Consider the following 19,719-nt stretch of genomic DNA (forward strand, 5'->3'; position numbering starts at 1 on the left):
CATGCAAAGAGCAGGAAAGAACAAGTCAGGCTCTTACAGATGCTTAAACATGCTTGTAATTGAGTGTGAATATGTAATGCACATGTTGCTGGAGGTATAATCAGATTTACACTTATAAAATTGAAGATTTGGAGGGATAAACAAGAGTTCTGAAAGTTTCAACTTGATTTTGAAAGTTAAAAATAAGATCTGAAGGATTAAAAGTAAGATCTAAATGTCTGCAATAAGTGTGCCACGCTCGTAATGTTTGCTGTGTTACAGAGATTTAATTTAAGTTTGTGTGCATGCCTTTCCGGGCTCCAGCTCACTCCTTCAGAGATTAAAACATACCCTTTGAGCCTTGCCTGCTGGTGTCTGTGATACTATTTTAACAGGGGAAAGATCTGAAACTCAGGGAGAAAAAGCCGCTCAAAACAAACCAGACTTGGCAGAGCGTAGCGGAGGGTCGATCAATTATTTGTGCTTTTCAAACCTGAATCATGGTTTAAGCTTTCAAAAACTTACTTTTAGTTTTGTATTATTTTTTTTTACCTCAAACCAAATTTCTCCACCAATATATGAGTGCGTTTTGGAGAGAGATTTGTTGATCAGCATGTATGTGCATCGTGTGTGGCTGTCGTATTGTCTGACCCACCGAATACTGTTGTGTTTTTCATGGCTGTTGACGGGCTTTAGCGTGTGTTAGATCTCTTGTGAGAGTGTTTCATGAAAGTGTATAGTGTCTCCATCTAAGCTTGTGCATGTATGTGTGCACGTGTGTGTCAGATTATGGAGCTGCGGTTTCAGTACCTGAGCAGCAGAATGGAAATCTCACCCATGCACCTCTCTCCCCCAGAGGTGTACTCAGAGTGTAAGAGAACATGACATACATCATAATGTTAGCACCCACTCACTGAGGGCGACGGGGGAAAGAGAGGCAGTGGGAAATCCATGAAACAGACCTGAGCAGAGAAAGACGGACAATTAAAGAAAGAAGAGCGGAGGAAAAATGACATAAGGAGATGTAAATAAATGTGACCCATGACACATGCATAACATTTTAAACATCTGCCACACCGACAGGAGCTGGACATGATGTCATTCCCTCAGAGGGTTAATCTGTGCATGTGCCTACCTACAGTCCTCAGGGGCTGGGCTGTGAGGAGGCAGAGCATCAGGGATTTCTCAGCGTGCCAATCACAGCACAGATAAACTACAAAGATGCAGCCTGGCTCAGATACTGTACAATCCTGTCTGTTTATCCCTTTTAATGGGAGCATGAAAGACTTTTGATTTATGTGTTACTGCATCTTTGGCTCTTTCTGTTATATCTGCTGTAGTGATGTAAGATTCAGCAGGGCTCAACAATAAGGATCACCCCAGGCAAGTGAAATGCCAAGCCGGGCTAGTAAATCTAACAGCTCACATCAGGCAAGTTGTAAGAAAGGATTACACACATTGTTTTTTCCGAATCTGATGATGGCAGCAGCGAAGGAGTGAGCTGTCTCGTTCCCTTCTTGTCTCTGGTGACAGTTGCAGACGGACAGTACCATCAGAAACGAGCAAGAAAATGGCAGCAGATACAGACACAGTTTACAAATTAAAGCACACGTGAGCATTTCAGTTATTCTGGAAACCACTTGGACCCCCGACTAAGAATTTTCATAGTCGACCAATAGTCATCATTTAGGGCCATTGGTCGACTAGTCGTCCGCATGTTTATGATATTAATTTAATTATGAAATGATATATTTTGGTGGTTTGAGTTGAAGGTGTGAGAAAGAATAGTATCAGTAACATTGTTAACACTGTGCTACATTACAGAGAAATACAAAACCGTACTAATGAACCTTCATTAATATAGGCCTATATTTTATCTACAAGTGCACGTCACACACTGAGCGAGCCGCCTGTTAATGACGCTGTGGGCTAATGGGCATGTAGCTACTTCCATGTTTCAGATAATACGTCATGTTTGTAGTCGACCAATGAAGATGAGTTTACATATCACCTTGGGTTCGTCCTTCACCTTCTCAAAATGATCCCACACTTTGGATTTCCTGCCTGACATGTTATTAACTAGCCTGTGGAATAACCGCAGGTACCAGCCCTGGAAATTAGGGGTTGTACACATGCCGCATCTTTAACCACCTGGAAAACGCAAGGTCGGGCACTGGACGCTACTCTTTTTTTGTGCCAGCTTTCATGAGCGTTGCTGCAGGTTGCGTCTGCACAAGAAATAATCTGACACACAAAATATTTCTTAACAGCTCAGTGAATATATGAATTAGAGAAAGACAGATTTCTTTTATTGCTGAATGAGCCGGGGTCTCACCCGACACCCAGACAGATATGAGAGTGGTATCAAACTGCTCATCTAACTCTTGGCAAAAAAATCTTCAGTAATCCCCACACTATATTGTTATTTAATATTCTGTTACATTTAAAATGAGGATCTGCTTTGCGCAATCAGCACTCAACCATTTGCCATCGCATATACACACACAGTGTTCAGAGCATCCCTTTAGTTTATGTAGACACCGGCAGAAAAGAAATGTTACTCATTAACTTTCCCCATTTACATGATAGCCGAGGCCTCAAGCTCGATTTAACTTGTAGGCAATCACAAAAATCACAAAGATATCCATCACGTACTGCTGTAACAGGCGTCTCTTTTTTGTCCCAGTGTGCAGCACTTTCTGAATATCTACAAACAGCCCATCCAGTGAGTTTCTAAAGAGCTCATTGTTGCTGCTCAGAGCCTGACATGAGGCTCACTCACTGTAACAGAAGCTGTAGAGTCACATTTGTTCCATTGTTGAATAATGGTTTGCCTTTTTATTGCATTCTCCTCACCCACTCTCACACCATGCATTCCTCCCTGTTTAGTGAATTTCATTCTCAGTGTGTATGCTTTCCTGGGCAGCAGGCCTCCAAAATGACTGAAGCAGCTCGACAACATTGTGTACAAGAAAAAGGGAGCTCAGGTTTCACAGCACAGTGTTGCAGAATAAAGAATAAAAAAGTTTGAGGCAGAAACACAGCCTGACGGTTCATTGCGTCTTTGAGATTCCAGGCCAGTGTTTTAGTGTTGTTTCTCTACACTTCACACAGTACAATTTATTTTATTTTTTTTTACTGGTTGAATTTTCTTTTTATTAGTTGGTTGGCTCTGTGTTGCTATATGCAGCAGTTGGCGAATCTGTTTAGCATTTTTATGATGAAGACTGAGAGAATACAGAGAGGCTGAGACTATCCAAATCCCTAAAGCCTCTTGTGTGGGGAAGCCCGGCCGATCCCCCATCTTCTCCCTGGTCCAAAGATCTGAGCTGTGATTCCCTCTGGCAGGATTTTATAGGCACACTGAAAGCTCTATTACACCAAAGCCTTTCCCCGACAAGCCAAATGACATGATAACAGATGACATTCTGCACTATAAACTTGTACAGAGATTTCTCTTTCCGCTCGTGCCCTTTTCCTAACCAGAAAAGGTGCCTTTGAATCTGTTGTGTGCTGCTCTTTTTCTTTCTCTCCTATCTGTAGCTCTCATGTTAAGTTGTATCTTGATGACATTTAAATGATGCAAATAAAACGAGGAATATTTTATTATGCATTACATTCATTCAGAGAAAGTCAGCTGATTACATTCAGAGTGTTTCTCATTAACAAATACGTTACTATGAATTCACAGCTGGTAACTCCTTTACTGTAATGGCTCACCCCTCCCTCTCTGTGTGTTTCTGTCCACAGGCATGGCTCCAGAGGTATGGCTACCTCCCCCCTGCAGACCCCAGAATGTCAGTGTTGCGTTCTGCTCGAGTCATGCAGTCCGCTATCGCTGCCATGCAGCGTCGCTACGGCCTCAATGTTACAGGGTCTCTGGATAGCAACACTATAGCGTGAGTCACACTCCTTTAAATACATTTTAACATTATGGGACTTTGAGCTCTTACGTCTGTACATGATGAGTTTCTTTCAAAGACAAGGAAACATGGGTGGGAGTTATTAAAATTTGAACAGAAGGGAAGACATAGTTATTCTGTGACTCTGTCTTAATGCACATGTAGCCTATTTTTGCACAAAGAAGAAGCATTGTTTAATTTAGTAGTGTAAATGTTCATGTCTGGTATTAGCTTCTTGTGTGCATGTTAATAAATGACTGATTGCTGATAAAATGTGTGATTAGAGCTGCACAAAACATTATTTTATGATAAAGGTGATGTCAATTGACCCTTCACTAAGTCCCACCCCAAGACACTGGCCAGTTATAACGTAGCATCGGGCCGGCTCAGAACAGGGTCTGATAACATTGACTCTAATGCAGAAAATCTTCATTTTCAGGCTGGTTTTGTGGATTTGGAGCTAAATGTTGTGCCTGGGGCACGTCGTGTATTAATGATACTCGTTACCTGGAGAGGTTGGAAAAAGATATATGTTTCTTCCCTGTTCCAAAACCAAAATCAGACCCTGAAAAGTGTAGGGTTAGCTAGCTAGCTACTGAAGATATAGCCTACTGAATGTATACACATGCTGCTTTTGATTTGTAATGATTATAATAGTGAAACAAAGACCGACCCTGCTGTACAGGAACCAGTGAAGGGAAGCAGGGAAACTTTGCTGATATTCAACCAGCTCTGTGTCATCACACTGGCAGTGGAGGTCCGGGTGCTGGCAGCAGCACAGGGGTGAAGCCAAACACGGTTCATCTGCACACACTGTGATGCCACACAGCTGGTTCAATATCAGCAAAGTTTCCCTTTATATTCATTGTCTTGTGTGGTGATCAGCAGTGATGTGGTGGTTCACTTTTACACTGTGATCTGTAGCCAATAGTTCGGCTTTAGCTTCTAACTATCTTTGTCTTTTTAACCTGTTGTTGCTGCTGAGTCAGTTTGACATCCTGGATATATCCTTCAAACACAGACTGTAGACCCCTCTGTCTGCTTCTCTCTGGAATCACTCTTTCATTTCTCCAAAAATATGATAATATTTCTTCATGGAGTGCAGTTAGTTACAGTGTGGGCTCCATGCTTACTCTGACTACTTGTTGGACCATCACAAAGGGGCGGGGCTTAGCGAAATTTGTGCACATTGCGACAGTCTACGAGACAGTGTTAGCGCAGTTTTTGTCTGCTGCACACCTGCTGTTAACTCTTTGGCTAATTAGGAAGAACCCTTGCTGTTTGGCAGGGTCCAACGATAGAGACTGCACAATGGCTCAGGGTCGTAAAAAGCAGCCTGATTGGGCCAGTGCTCAAATAAGTGAAAGAGCAAGTGACAGTCTGCTCTACTCTTTTAGACTTCGCTCTGTCTTCATATGTCTTAGCGTGGGTCAAGCGCGCTACACGAAGACAGACACACGAAGACTTGTTTACTTCATAGATGAAATGGCGGTCAATCCTAAAACAACACACAAAAAAACAACATGCTAGGTTAAGAAGGATGACTTGTGTTACATTACTTGTGTAACGGAGCTGCGTCGGGGAGTGTGGTATCATAATATTCAGTTATCCCATATTTTCCTCATGTCAAACAGCCTGAGGTCAGATGAATTATTGAAACACCAGCACAGCCTAAAGGGAGACATACTTCTCAGATATTATTCCTAATATGTTGGTGTTGATTTTCATGTTCTAATAAACACTACAAGCTGAAATTTAGATTTCACTCAGGCATAAATAGATATTTTACAACAGCCAGGAGGTAAAACATGCAGTAACCTCAAATCTAGGCTACTGTCACTGACTGTTTTTGAATGTTAGGACTTATTTGGTGTAGACATCTTTGAAATAGGGGACAAGTGGTGGATGAGTCTCTCATTTATCCCATTTTGCATTCTGAAGGCACCCAGAGTCGTTTTGCCAGACACTGAGTAACCCTAACATGGATTAAGTGGGGCGTTTTAATTTGATCAAAGGGGCCTTTTACAGAGAGTACACCTCTGTTGTCAGATCAAAGGCTGCAAAATGCCAAAGTATTAATACTCAGCGGAAGACGGGAGAGCGGGGACAGCGTTCAGTTGCTCCTCGTACGATGAGTCAAACCTGAACGCTGCACAAAAGGATGGTGACGGTTTACAGGAAGAACTCACTTATCCGTAACTACAGTGACAAGAGGAGTGTTTCTGATGTTGCCTTTTGTGCATACAGGGGAGGGTAAACCCCCCTGAGGCTTACATAAGAGGTATTATCAAATCATGCTTTGCAGTGGGATCAAAGTGATATTAGTTATGTGAGAATATTAGGAATAAATCGTATCTAATATATATGTTTGTGTTTTAAAACCCCAGTTTTAACCCCTGGGCCCGAACCAGTATCCTTTTACCTGCGTATCACTAAAACCAGTGTTCACTGACATTTGTCCCCACCAACACTGAAATGCCATCCGTGCTACAAATAGCAGTGAGCTCAAATTGGCCACTGAACTGTAACGTGGCAATGTGGTGGCCAGCGGTGTGAATGCAGACTAACAGCTGTCCAACCTCTGGGCTGAAACCGAGAGAAATGTGATAAGCTAACAGCATGCCTGTGTCTCTCTCTTCCTCCTCTGCTGCTCTCTGTGGAAGCAGCGATAACACGATAAGGTGAGGCGTCTTTTGTGTGTAATTCATAAGAGAATGTGTACTTTGGTACACAAATTGCATGTGCTGTGTTTAGATTCTGAAATAGCTTCATGTGTTCATGCATTATCATGTATGTGTTTCCTGTGTGTGTCATCCATCTCCTGCAGAATCTCTGTGCTGTTAGAAGTGCTTCTTCATACAAATGCACAGAGAGCTTGATATGAATCATTGCAGACTCATCAGTAACGTCTACTTCTGTTGCTAAATGTAAAGAGCTACATTGAATTGAACATCTGAATTGGTTGTTTTTTTTAATTGTTCATCACTTCATAAGAAACATGCACCCACAGCAGTATGACCGATGTATCCTCAGTGCTGATCGGTGGCCTCCTCTCGTCTGTCCTGTAGGTGGATGAAGAAGCCCAGATGTGGAGTTCCTGACCAGATAGGAGGTGCATCCAGATTCAGTGTCAGGAAACGGCGGTACGCCCTCACAGGACAGAAGTGGCAACACAAACATATCACATACAGGTGGGTGGTTTTGAATTTGTTAAGATTATGTTGGCCAGGTTTGTTATCTTGGTAGAAGGGCTAGTGATGCGCCGATGTGGATTAACTGTAACATCACAATGGTAAGCAGTTATTAATAAGTTTAACAACAGAGTTGAGCCTTTTAGTGTGTTGGATGTTAGCCGCTGCTGCTAATTAGCTCAGACTAACACTCTGGAGGCGGTCCTTCAGCACTGTGTCTAACCTGTTCAATGGTCATAGATCAGACCCTCAGCACAATCCTGTTGTCTTCCTCTAGAGCTGTGAAAGACGTCCATACCGTGACATGTTTTACCCTCCTAACAGCAACTGCAGTTGTTGTTCTTCTCTGTGTTTAGTGGCGGCTCGCAAGCAAAGTTTAAAAGTACATGTGTTGCCACCCACTGTGTCGGGTGTGCAGATGCTGCCCTTGCTAAATCAATTAAAGCAGTCTGGCTTCGTATTATTGGCACAATTTATCGGCTATGATTTTAATTATCGGAATAATGCATAATTATAAAAATGTCCCATTATCGGCCCAATATATATCATGCATCCCCATTAAGGGCAGTGTCATTACAGCATTTTCTAATGATCCAGTTTCCCTCCAATACCCACAACCACCCCGACATGCACAGAAAATCCCAGCCACACACACTGACTCCACATCAGTGATGCTTTTGTCCAGTTGTGAAGATGTTCGGTCAACAAGATTAACCCAGTACCTGCCTACAGCCACAGAGACATAACCTACATCTGCACGCACAAAGGCATGTGCACACAAACAGCGCTTTACGACGTAACCGGTGTCATTGACCTTTTCATGAAGATACACTTCCATTTGAGAGAGACATAAAAAGAAACACGCTGCTATCATTTTTCCCACACAGTTCTTGCTCTTTTTTTTTAATCCTCCGCTACAGCCTTTTTTTTTAAAAAAAAAACAGTCTTCATCTTCCCCTGATGTGGCAGCGTATATGAAACTGTCAGATTTCGGTGGGACTTTTGCCTGTACAGGTCCCTATCTTTCATCTTGTGGATCAAAGGAGCAATTACTGAACACAGAATTTATATAATGGATAAAAAGCTAAAAACCAAAGTTCAGCGTTGCTGTAAGCTGAACTACAACCATTAAACACAGCACAGAGCATGTTCTCCAAAGCTCGGCCAGCTTTACCTTCCGAACATGTCGCACAAATGGGAAAAAAATGTCAGTGCAAGAGTCATACATGCACCAGAGATCTCATCTCCAATTTTATAATTCACAAGCACATTTTCTGGCTTTCAGCTACATGAGTAATAATGTATATGGTGTGTTATATAATATTTCCCCTTTGATTTAGTGAGGTCAGTAGCCCAGTTTGTGTAATATTTTATACGTACTTTCCCATCCCTTGCCCCCAGCCCTGTGTTTCATGGGATAATCCTCAAGAAGTGGGCTTGTTTTTATTTTTGCTCTGCCCTGTGGATAAATGTATAAGCAGTATTACATGCTGAACACAATCTAGTGGATCAGCGACGTACAGCTGAAGTAGAACTGTATATCACTGATGGCAACACTGTCCAGTTTCCTGCCTATTCATTTTTCCTTTTAAAAAAAATTACACTGGAGCCAGTTTCACAAGTGCTTGGTTCATCTGCGACGGCACGGATTTGGAAAGAGAAAATGAGCAGGCTTGATGAAGAGTGGAGGAGTGGATAGGTGGAATTGAGGAGTGGAGGGAGGGTGTTGGAGGAGAGGCAGCTGCAGAGAGAAAGCGATGAGTTGAGAGGAGAGGAGGAAACCCCAGTGGAAAGCAGAGGGTGCTCTCTGACAGATTAGGGTTATGTAATAGGATGGGAGCATTCAAAATGTGTGTGCTTGTGTGTATGCATATATATGTGTGTGTGTTGTACGTGGATGTGTGCCTGGCCCCCAGTCTTTAGTCAGATGTGCCTGCAGCTGCTCCTTTTAACTCAAATTGGTGCAGTGGAGGTAGTTAGACGTTTTATATCAGATAAAGACATCCATAACTGGGAATCCTGAACTGCTCTATCTGTTTGATTTCCACTTTGAATCATCTTCACTTTGAAATATTAGTATCAAAGTGTTCAAAATACAAGGTTATACATAGGTTGTTGCAGTAACGAAGTAAAGCTGCTGTGTTGTCTTCACAACAAACTGAGCAGTCAGGCGATCACCTTTAGTTGCTCTACATTTGCTTACACTGTTGCACACATAGTTAGCACTTGTTAAGCTAACTTGCTGTAAAAGTATTACTTGATTTGTTGCGGTGTCCAATAGACATCCCAACAAATAAGGCAAAATTAAGTAAGTTGATTATTAGTCATCAGTCTGTTTTTTCCACCATTTTAGCTCAATTTTAGTGACCCTTGTGCTCATCGTACTCCTGTTGTTGCCCTATTAGGCACTGTTTTTTGCTTCTCCTCCTTGAAAACACTTCTATCTTGTATATTTGAATATTTCTGCCAGGTATTTAATACCATATTGTTCTAAAACTGGGCTCAGACAGAGACCCTGACCTGGGGAACCCACTGGATGTCTGGTTGTTACTGGTTGTGAATGTTAAAATTGTGGTTACTGTGCTTAGTGTTACTGTAATATGGGATACTGTAATATGGGATAAAAAAAAGTTTAATTGAATTGAATTTGTGGGACTTTATCTCTTTAACATGTACACTGCACTTTTTTTTTTTCAACTTTTAGACTTTGTGCTGTGAACCTTTTGTCATTCCTTGGAAATTTTGCATATTTCCGCACAAACTACCACATCAACAACTGCACTGCACTTTCATTTTAATTCAGATCTATTTGGACTGCTGTGGGAGGAAGTCAGAGAAAACCCACACTGACACGGGGAGAACATGCAAACTCCACACAGAGTTTCTGTTGCAACAATGTATCGTATCACATTACATTGTAGAGTATCGTATCGTATAGTATCACATCGTATTGCATCGTATAGTATCACATCGTATCGCATCATATCGTATCGCATCATATCGTATCACATCGTATCACATTACATCGCATCGTATCGCATCGTATCACATCATATCGTATCACATCGTATCGTATCACATCGTATCGCATTACATCACATCGCATCACATCGCATCGTATCACATCGTGTCGTATCACATCATATCGTATCACATTACATCGTATCGTATTGTATCGTATCTTAACCACTGCATCACCATGCTGCCTTACATCACCACCGTGCCACCATTTTACGTATAGCTATAATATTACATATTATAATATTTAAAATTTTTCTTCTTTTCTAGATTTGTATTTCTTATTAAATTTGATTAGATTTGTGTCCTTTAGGTTGATGTTAGGATAAGGTAGAGTAAGAGAAAATACAATATTTCCATGTTTCCATTTCATTGAATCTGTCAGTTTTCTCCTGGTGGCTTTAGGTAGACCTGTAAAACTGCAGTGTTGTGGGTTTGAGTCCAGCTTGAGGTCTTCGTCTTCCTCATTCTGTAAACTGTAAGCTGAAACATCCAAAAATAATTGTATAAAAAAAAAGAAAAACAACTCTGGCATTTGGAAAGTATAACAAATGCATTGCCGCCCCAGGTGTGTGCTAGTTTCCATGTAGCCACATACAGTACTTGCTGTGGGGAGGCACTAATTAGCTTTGGCATCCCCACAGTTCTCTCTGCATGCAGGTACTATTATAGCACATGAGTTGCATCCGGCATCATTATCACCTCACAACATGGAGTTTAATATTTTATATGTCCTCAGAGCAGGTTGGGATTCTTTCATTTGTGGTTTTATAGCTTCTCCCTGCGTGTGTTTCTCTCTTGCCCTAAAATAGGGTACACATACAGTGAGGTGGGTAATAGAATCAAATGAAACCATCTATGTATTCCTCAAGAGGCTACACTTGCTGCTAAGGCCTTTCATTGTAACCCCAGTATGAGCAAGACAAGGACGCGTATTCACGGAGAACCCTTGAGGTGCTACAACATTTTCTTTTTCATTTTAATCTCAGAGAAAACATTTGTGCCTCTGCACTCTCTCTGCGTCAGCTGATATTGATTTGATAGCAGGATTGTCTTGTACGTTACAAATCTCTCTCTGCTCTGCATAAACACTTCAGAAGACAAAAGGGCCATTTTGTATTGCCTCCGTAAGTGGCCCCAATCAGACAGAGGCTGTTTGCTTACTCAATAGCCAACCATCACACTAACACCACTTCAATTTGATGTTCAAGATTGTTTCTGTAATTCAAGCATGCCGGCAAATCTCGAGATGCAAGTGTTTATTGTTCACACTTGTTTTAGGACAGTCGAGGACACACAGATTGATATCATTCACCAGAAATATCATGGCAAGCAATAAGAGATCAGAGCAGGACTGTTGCTGCTTTTAGCGTGTTGTGTTGATGGATTAGACTAAATTGAGAAAGACCAAAACTAAAGACGTTTCCTAGATATTTTTGTTACATTTGTTAGTACACAGTATCATCTCAGTAAGTTTTTACTTTTATTTCAGTTAACTAAAATGTTTTTCTGACCTAGATTTTGTTCTTAGTTTAACTACTGTATAATAACATTGGTTCACTCTCACTGTTCTCATTAGTGTTGTTTCAGACAAAGCAAGCAGATTTGTTTTACATTACCTGGTTGTACCAAACGGCAGATAGACGAAGTCTGAGACTAGTAGGAGAACATAGTTTAGTTTAACGTTCAGCGGTTTAGGAACCAGATATGTCCCTCAAGAACTGGTGGAGACCAAAACCAGAGCTTAAAGAAGAGTGGACCTTCACCAGATGGACACACATACGACTCCAAATGCTGATGTTGCTCTGTGTCCTCACAATGTTTAACTCAGGGTGCTTTCAGACCTAGAGTTGTCTTGGTCCGAATCAGGGACTAATTTTGTTCCAAAGTTGTATAATTGCCTAGAGTTGGTTCGTGTTCTCACGGCAGCATTTACAAGCGGACCAGATCAAATGTCTTGTGTGAGAAAGCTGCTCTTGATTGGTCAGAATTTCCATGTGGGAAAAATCCAGGAAGTAAAGCAAACGTTGAAGAAGAGTACACTTGCAAGATAAATGTGACACTTTGTAATGTCACAATGGAGGGACAACTACACAGGTTGATTTTAGCGCTGCTCATCATGGACTATATTGCTGTCATTGTTCATTTTAGTCAAACCATACAGTTTGAAAACGAGGCGCGGCTCCAACTAGAAAACAATGTTTTGATGCATTGGATGTGCTGAATGTGCATATTAAGGCAGTACAGGAGGAGGTGCACATTAATAATCCTCCAGGACTGTAACATGCTCATGTTTAACCCAAACAATGTGTCATGTGACTGCAGTTGGTTCAGATCCAGGTCCGCACACGTTCTCACCACAAATGAACCGCACCAGAGTTCATTTGTAATCGGACAGAGACGATCTCTTCAAGAAGGTCTCGGTCTGGTTGTTTTGGTGCACACCTGAGTGTGATTGCTGTGTTCACACCTGCCCAAATGAATCACACTTAGGGGACAAATGAACTTGAGTTTGATTGATCTGAACCAAACAGGGCAGGTGTGAGAGCAAAAAAATATTGTTGGTTCAACTTTAGGCCGATTGATATTTGAGTCACTATAAATCATGTCAGAACATCAAGTGATGATCATCAGCTGACCCAAAGAAAGACCAGTTTAATTATTCCCTTTTATCTTTGCAGACGTATCTGCAGTGCTGCTATTGACTATTAAATCTGCTCACTCAATCATCTCTGACACCAAAAGCTTTGCTTCCTCTTTCAACAAATTAATTTCTGATGGTTTGTTTTTGTAGACTTGTCTTTCAGTATAATTACGTAAATCCCATTTCCTCATGATACCTGAGTGTGTGTCTGTCAAAACAGAAAATCATTAGCTGAAAGTTAAAGTTTTGCCAAATCTTGTGAGAGTGTAATTAAAGCATCTTTGCTAAAGTGGTCGTCGGCTGACAGCAAGTCCTTCTTGAAAGAGCAGAGAGAGAAATGGCAGCAGATTGTGGTTTGCTTTAAACAATTAGACCATTTTAAATGAACATTGCCGGTTATTCAGTGGCACTCTATTTATATTTCATACCCGGCCTTTATGCTTCCCTTTTCACTGAGTTTGATTCAATAATTAATCTGAGCTTACATGCAATATTAATACGCAGTATATAAATGTGCCTTGCAGCAGTCTACCCACCATGCAGAAGAAGATGAGCAATAGTCAAAGACAAAAGATGTTCTGATAATATTTATTCCTGTTATGGGAAATGACAGCCTGACAGCCAAACAGAGACGCTGTGAAGAACTAAATTTAAGACGGGAACAAAGGAAAGGAGGTGTCAGGGAAAGCACCAAGGAAACCGGCTGGATGGGAGGAGAAAAAGGGAATTCTTGAAACTACTTAAAACACCTGAGCAAGAAGACTTGTGAAAGAGAACAGAAAAAGAAATTGGCACAGTGCTGCTACGCTGCACACTTAATTCACACTCTGCACTTATCAACAGCACATCAACCAACCAACTTTACGCCCAACACAGACAATGTGCTAAAGGCATAAGAAGACACAGAGTATCGAGTGTTTACAAGGGTCTAAGATGGTCGATGTAAACTATACCTATCCGTCTATCCCGAGAGAGAAACCAAATTTTAATAGAGCGTGACACTGAGATATTTTCGGAGCGAATAAAGTGAAGTGAGGTTTTCTTGATTGCCCAAACCAGACTGGGGCTCTCAGCAGGCAGTGGGCTGTTGATAATCCTTAATTAGAAAATAAATTCCAGTGGCAGGAAATTGTCCCGTCCTCTCCCCACACCTGCAGCAACTCAAAGCCGGCAGGGGAGGACTCAGCTGTTTCTCTCACAAATCGCTCCATTTAGCTCTCTGCTGGTGACCACGATGAGCGTGAAATGGCAGCACGCAGGGAAAACAGTGATGGTGACGAAGATTTTATTTTTTGGTGTGGTGTGATCATGTAGATTGACGTGCAGTAGTATTCTCTTTTTTCAGCCCTTGAGTTTTAACAAGTTAAACTAAACTGACTATTGTTTCTATCCTACCATATCTCATGCTTCAGAGGAGGTGCAGGCTATTTACTTTGCCTGATTAGATTCTAATCTTTCATTTTTCCTCTGAGTGGACATCCAGCAGAATAAGCCACTTTTCGGTGTGTTTGTTTTACCAAACGCTTGGAGAACCCAAGAGTCTTATCAGACCAATTTACAATAGATTTGCTCATCCTGACAGTTGAAGGAGAAATCCCGATTCGAGGCTTACTGGGGCATGATGATAAGAGAAAATTATCTGCTCGTGTGAAATGTTTACAAAGACTTCTAGTGTTTTCCCAGTCTAACTTTTCCTCCCCTGCATCTCGTGTTTCTGCAGCATAAAGAACGTGACACCCAAAGTGGGTGCAGAGGAGACCCACGATGCCATTCGGCGAGCGTTTGATGTCTGGCAAAACGTGACACCGCTGCGCTTTGAGGCTGTGCCCTACAGCGAGCTGGAGAGGACCAAGAAAGACGTGGACATCACCATCATCTTCGCTTCAGGTTTCCATGGCGACAGCTCGCCATTTGACGGCGAGGGTGGCTTCCTGGCCCACGCCTACTTTCCAGGGCCGGGAATAGGAGGTGACACGCACTTTGACTCAGATGAACCATGGACACTGGGCAACCCCAACCATGACGGTAAGCTTTTATAAGTGCTCTTAGGGAATTTTATGATGGCTTTACACGAGTTGATATCAGGCATATTTCTGAAACAATAGCTGCGACCTTTGTGCCAAATTTCAACCTCTGTGGCCGAGAAAGGGTGGGGAAATATTTGTGGACCAACAAAGCAAGCTATAGAAAAAAGCACTCTCTACTGGGGTCAGTGACGGGACCTGCAAGCTGTTTATGAGTTATATAAAGGGGCAGGGTTAAATTGTCGAGGCAAAGCCAAACATCACTGATGGAAAAAGAACGCTGCTTAGTCTAATGATGCCTTACATTTGTGTCCACTCCAACCTGTACGCGAGTTACGAAAGGTGTTGTGGCAAAAGCTGAAAAGTCTATTTAAAGTTTCTGTAAAGTTTGGTCATGTTACGTGAGTCCATGTAGAAGTTCTGCGCCTTTTTGTCATAGACTACTCCCATTACCACGCATGAACACAAACACACACCTTCGCCCACTTGACCTCCATGCCAAATTTCAGCCTCCTAGTTCAGAAACTTTGGCAATCAAATGATGTATTGGTGAAGATTCTCAGGCATCTAGGTCATGGTAACCTTATGTGCTATATCGTAGGTAACTGGATTTGCTTGAGATTCTTGAAGACGTTTCACCTCTCATCCAAGAGGCTGAACTGAAGAAGCCTCTTGGATGAGAGGTGAAACGTTTTCAAGGAGCACAGTCAAGTCCAGTTTCCTCCGATATAGCACTCAAGATCCACCAAATTTGTGTGAACCAACCAACAGAGCAACCTGTAGAGCTGCTGGTTGCATCTACAAAGTTCTGTCAGCAAACTTTGCGTCTAAGCTCTGACCTCGTTACTCCCCAAAGAAGCACAGAGCTCAGCAGCAGCAGGGAGTTGGGAATGATGAGCTTTATTCACCCCTAGGTGCAGCAGCAACAAGTGAAAACATAGCTTTCAAGTGAGCGTTGTGGAAGCAGGATTGGCAGGAAACGGATGAGTCGAGCCCTGGCTGCTTATGTACACCCCTGTCTACTCTCACTGACAGATTTTGATGCTCTGCTAGCAGGTCTCATGTTGAATTGTGATGTCTGCTGTATATTGGTTTTGCTGCTCAGTGTGTTGCAGAATTCCAGTCTGATCTGGTGTGATTGAAACCTGATCAGTTTGGCTTGCACTTTGAAAACATCCAAGCCTGCTCGCAGATATTTCCCCTGGTGAAATATAGCAATCATAGCATCTCTCACTCCTCTGCGACCTCGAGCTGGTGCCCTAGCGAGTGCTTGCCCTTAGAGCTTTACAGCTTGTCAGGCTGTATGTAAGCCTTTAGCTGGGTCCCTAAGTCATTCTGCAGTGTGAGTTGCATGTTGAGCAGCTGTGTTGCTGTTTAGCATTGTGGTGAAGTCCAACAGATCTCTGCTGGTGTGTGTGTGGCAGCCAGCAGCCTGTCGACTAAGCTCCCAGGCTGACCTCTGACCCGTGTGCAGCCTTCAGTGTGGCGATGACAGGGGTTTGTAAGAGAGTAGATGGAGAAACAGATGGAGGAAATAATTGAATGAATACTGTAGAAGAGACAGAATACAAGTAAAGATAAATAGGGCGAAGAAAGTCCAAGCAAGTTTTGAAGGTTAATTGGATTCTTGGTTAAAGAACCCCTCTGCTAAAAATGTGTTTCTCTTATGTTTATGCCCTCTGAAATGTCTGACCTTGACTTTACTGACTTGTAGATGTGCCTCTCGCCCTTTTTCACAGTTTTTGTTTTACACTGTGGTTCAAAACATGTCTTTCAAGAACCGCTTGTCCAAACAACTTCACTCTCGACACTGGGCTTCTTTGGGTCCTGAGCTGCACGCCCAGGCCCAGATAGGCCTATAGATAATGTTTAGATATGAAAAATATTACGTTATGTTGCTATTCTAACTCATTGTGCCCTGAAATTATGTAGAATTTGGAAAAACATGCAACTTAATAGGGCTGCCCCCCAATAGTTGACCAAACATTAGTCTACAGAAAGGTCATCTGTCGGCAAGATTTCATTGGACACTTAGTTACAGGAAAAACAAAAACAAATGTGAAACTCTATTAGGAGCTGCGCCTTGTCAAAATAAATCAAAACCTATATGACTGGACCATGTGGGAATTTAATTTGAAAGGACAGACACAGGAAGTGGCCATGCTCAGCAGTCAGACAGGAGTCAGGTTACAAACCAATCACAGCCGACAGATATCTTTCCCTTCTTCTGTAAATATTCAGTCAGATAAATATGGAAAAGTTGATCATGTTAGTGCAGGGCTACCCAGAGCTTTACATCTGTCCCATGGACGATAGGTCTACACACTTATAAACAGCGCCTGGAAGAAGATCAGCTCTGCACTGATTCGGTGCTTGTCGTGTAGTAGTGCCCAGCGCCCAACCTCGCGTTTTCAAGGCGGTTATGGACACGGTATGTGTACGCCGCTGCTCAGAGTGCTGTTTGCTTGTTTATTCAAAGTTTATTAATATAGAACGTGTCTCGTGTCCAAATTGCACCAAATTCGACAATGCACATCATTGGGTCCCCAGTAATACGCCTGCCAAATGTGAAGTAGGTTGGATGAACAGTTCCTGGAATATGCGAAGGACACACATACATATATAGAGAGATTTGGTGTTTTGTAGTTAGAGACCATGTAGGAAAAACATGTTGGACAAAATATTAGTGTAACACACTTTAAAAGATGTCTGGAGGGGGACGTTAATATTCCTGACCCAACGCTTGTCGCAGCAGGCAACATGTTTCAGATTTCAGCCTTCTTCTTTGAATTCCTCATTAAATCTGAGGGACAAGCCTGCCCCATGGTCCACCAAGACAACTCAAGGGGAGTCATGACTGTCTCTGACTCATGAGTCAAAACAGTGACAGCGATGACTGAGCGAGGGACGAGGAGACGCTCTGAAGAAATAAGGACACAAATGAGAGGAAAAAAGAGGAGTTACCAGCAGGAAGGCAGCAGAGATAACAGAGAAAGAGAGGATAAGAGAGAATGGCAGAGTATCTTTAGACAAATATTGGAGGTTCAAGAGCTCATGAGAGACAGACGGAGCGGGAAAGACTGAGAAGTAAAGAAAACATTTGAAGAGGAAAGGGGAGAGAGGAGAGCAGAGGAGATGAGTGGGAGCTGTTGAGCACTAGGCGTCGGAAATAGAAGTGAGCAACTTGCTGTCGAAGACTGAATTTTAAGTAGGAGCGCATGGGCTTTTGTAGGCTTAGATAATATGATGTGAATGGCTATATTTAAGGCTTCTGAGAATGCGTAGTTTGATCGAACTTAAAAGAATCACTCCCGCAGGTTGAATTACACAATGGAAGTGATAACAGTCACCTCAAGTGAACTGTTTCATCGCCCACATGATCTGCCCATAGACACTCATTAAACACAGTTAAACACACATATTTGCACATGTGCAGGTGAATACCCATTCTGAGCACGTGCACACACACACACACACACACACACACACACACACATCCCTGCTGTCGCGCCTCGGAGGAAGGAGAAGCAGCTGTCATTGAAGGCTATGATTCACCCCCTTCACCACTCACATACAGACACACTCTCTTTCTCTCTACCCCTCAGTGCAATATTAATACAGCCCTGCTGCGGCCCACACTTCTGTGAAAGCATCCCATAATGCATGCGGTTCTATTACGCACTCTCCAGCTGGCTTTCTTGCCAAATATGAACATGCACTGGCTGAATCCTAACTGCCTGCCGTGGCGGGGGGTGCTCTTATTCCTGCATTTTGACTGGTGTTACGCTGAGATGAATCTCTGAAGGCACATGCAGCTTGAAGCTGCCCATGGACAGAATTTTTTATACTTGAGATATATCTTGAAAATTCACAATTCTTATACCAAAAATACAAGTATCAGGTACTGCTGGTATTGTTTTTTGGTCTTAGCACTTAAGAACCTGTAGGATAACAGTACTGTAGTATTACTAATGTCAGCACGACTAATAAACACAGTCACGTGGCAGTGTGTGCAACCAGTGTAGCATTTATCAGCGCGGTACGCCATGACACAATCTCTTGTGTTTTCCTGATATGATATCGATACTCTGGCTGCAGTGTTTGTTAGTCATGCTTTCTTTTCTCTTAGAAAAACACATTTAAACTCTGAAATGCTGTTGTAGCCCTTTGGCATTGAGAAGAGGTGGGTGTTCGTGTGCATTTTGGTACACATTGTTTAATCTTAGCTGTCTGTAAAACTGGAAGCTTGTCATAATGCAATAAAACATTGATTTTTGCTTTGGAGAAACTACTTTCATTTTTTAGACCTATACCTATATTAATGCACGATTATGATTAAAATCTAACGATATATTGAACCAATACTACATTTTTTATGTAAACACATAACATATAACAAACACAGAAAGTAAAAACACTGAAATATATACTCATATTTAGGAAGCTGGAATCAGAGAATCTTTGACTTTGTACTAAAGAATTACTCAAACTGATTATTCAATTATCAAATTAGTTGATGATTAATATAATGGTTGACAACTAATCAATTTGTTGTTGCCATACATCAGTCTAAACACCAAGAACACCTGTAACAGTGAGACGGTTGGAAAGCGTAGTGTGCATTCAGAACAAAAACAGTCCTGCTGTTTAACCAATGCAAGGAGCTGCTTTGCTCTGCTGCTTCAGGTACTGATGAGACAAGAAATACAATTTAGAAAGTCCAGTTTGAGTAACAGATCCAAAACGCTCCTTACAACTCTGGAATTCCATCATTTTATCTTTAATGGTTATCAAAGCAGTTCTCTAACATGTGATTCTAACTGCCTTACTGTTGAGGCCAAAACAAACCGCTGGCAAACGCAGCGTGTCAAAAAGACACTCCTAATATTGTCAATGTATAACCCCACACTGGCAGCGGCAAGATGCACATCACAACAGCACTTATGCCACTATCCTATTTC

At 42.0% G+C, this 19,719-nt stretch overlaps 1 protein-coding gene across 2 annotated transcripts in view; it reads left to right on the forward strand.

The window, feature by feature from the left end:
* Nucleotides 1-19,719, forward strand: part of mmp16a (matrix metallopeptidase 16a (membrane-inserted)) — a 96,473-nt gene that overhangs the window by 16,940 nt on the left and 59,814 nt on the right. Inside the window, exons 2-5 of one of the 2 annotated variants that reach the window (XM_033639030.2) lie at nucleotides 3,730-3,878; nucleotides 6,548-6,562; nucleotides 6,950-7,072; nucleotides 14,455-14,759. In XM_033639030.2, coding sequence (XP_033494921.1) covers nucleotides 3,730-3,878; nucleotides 6,548-6,562; nucleotides 6,950-7,072; nucleotides 14,455-14,759 — 592 coding nt within the window. The remainder of the gene's footprint in view (nucleotides 1-3,729; nucleotides 3,879-6,547; nucleotides 6,563-6,949; nucleotides 7,073-14,454; nucleotides 14,760-19,719) is intronic. The other variant, XM_033639032.2, reaches the window with a different exon arrangement.

The sequence above is a fragment of the Epinephelus lanceolatus genome, chromosome 20, assembly GCF_041903045.1.
Source record: "Epinephelus lanceolatus isolate andai-2023 chromosome 20, ASM4190304v1, whole genome shotgun sequence".
Classification (NCBI taxonomy): domain Eukaryota; kingdom Metazoa; phylum Chordata; class Actinopteri; order Perciformes; family Serranidae; genus Epinephelus; species Epinephelus lanceolatus.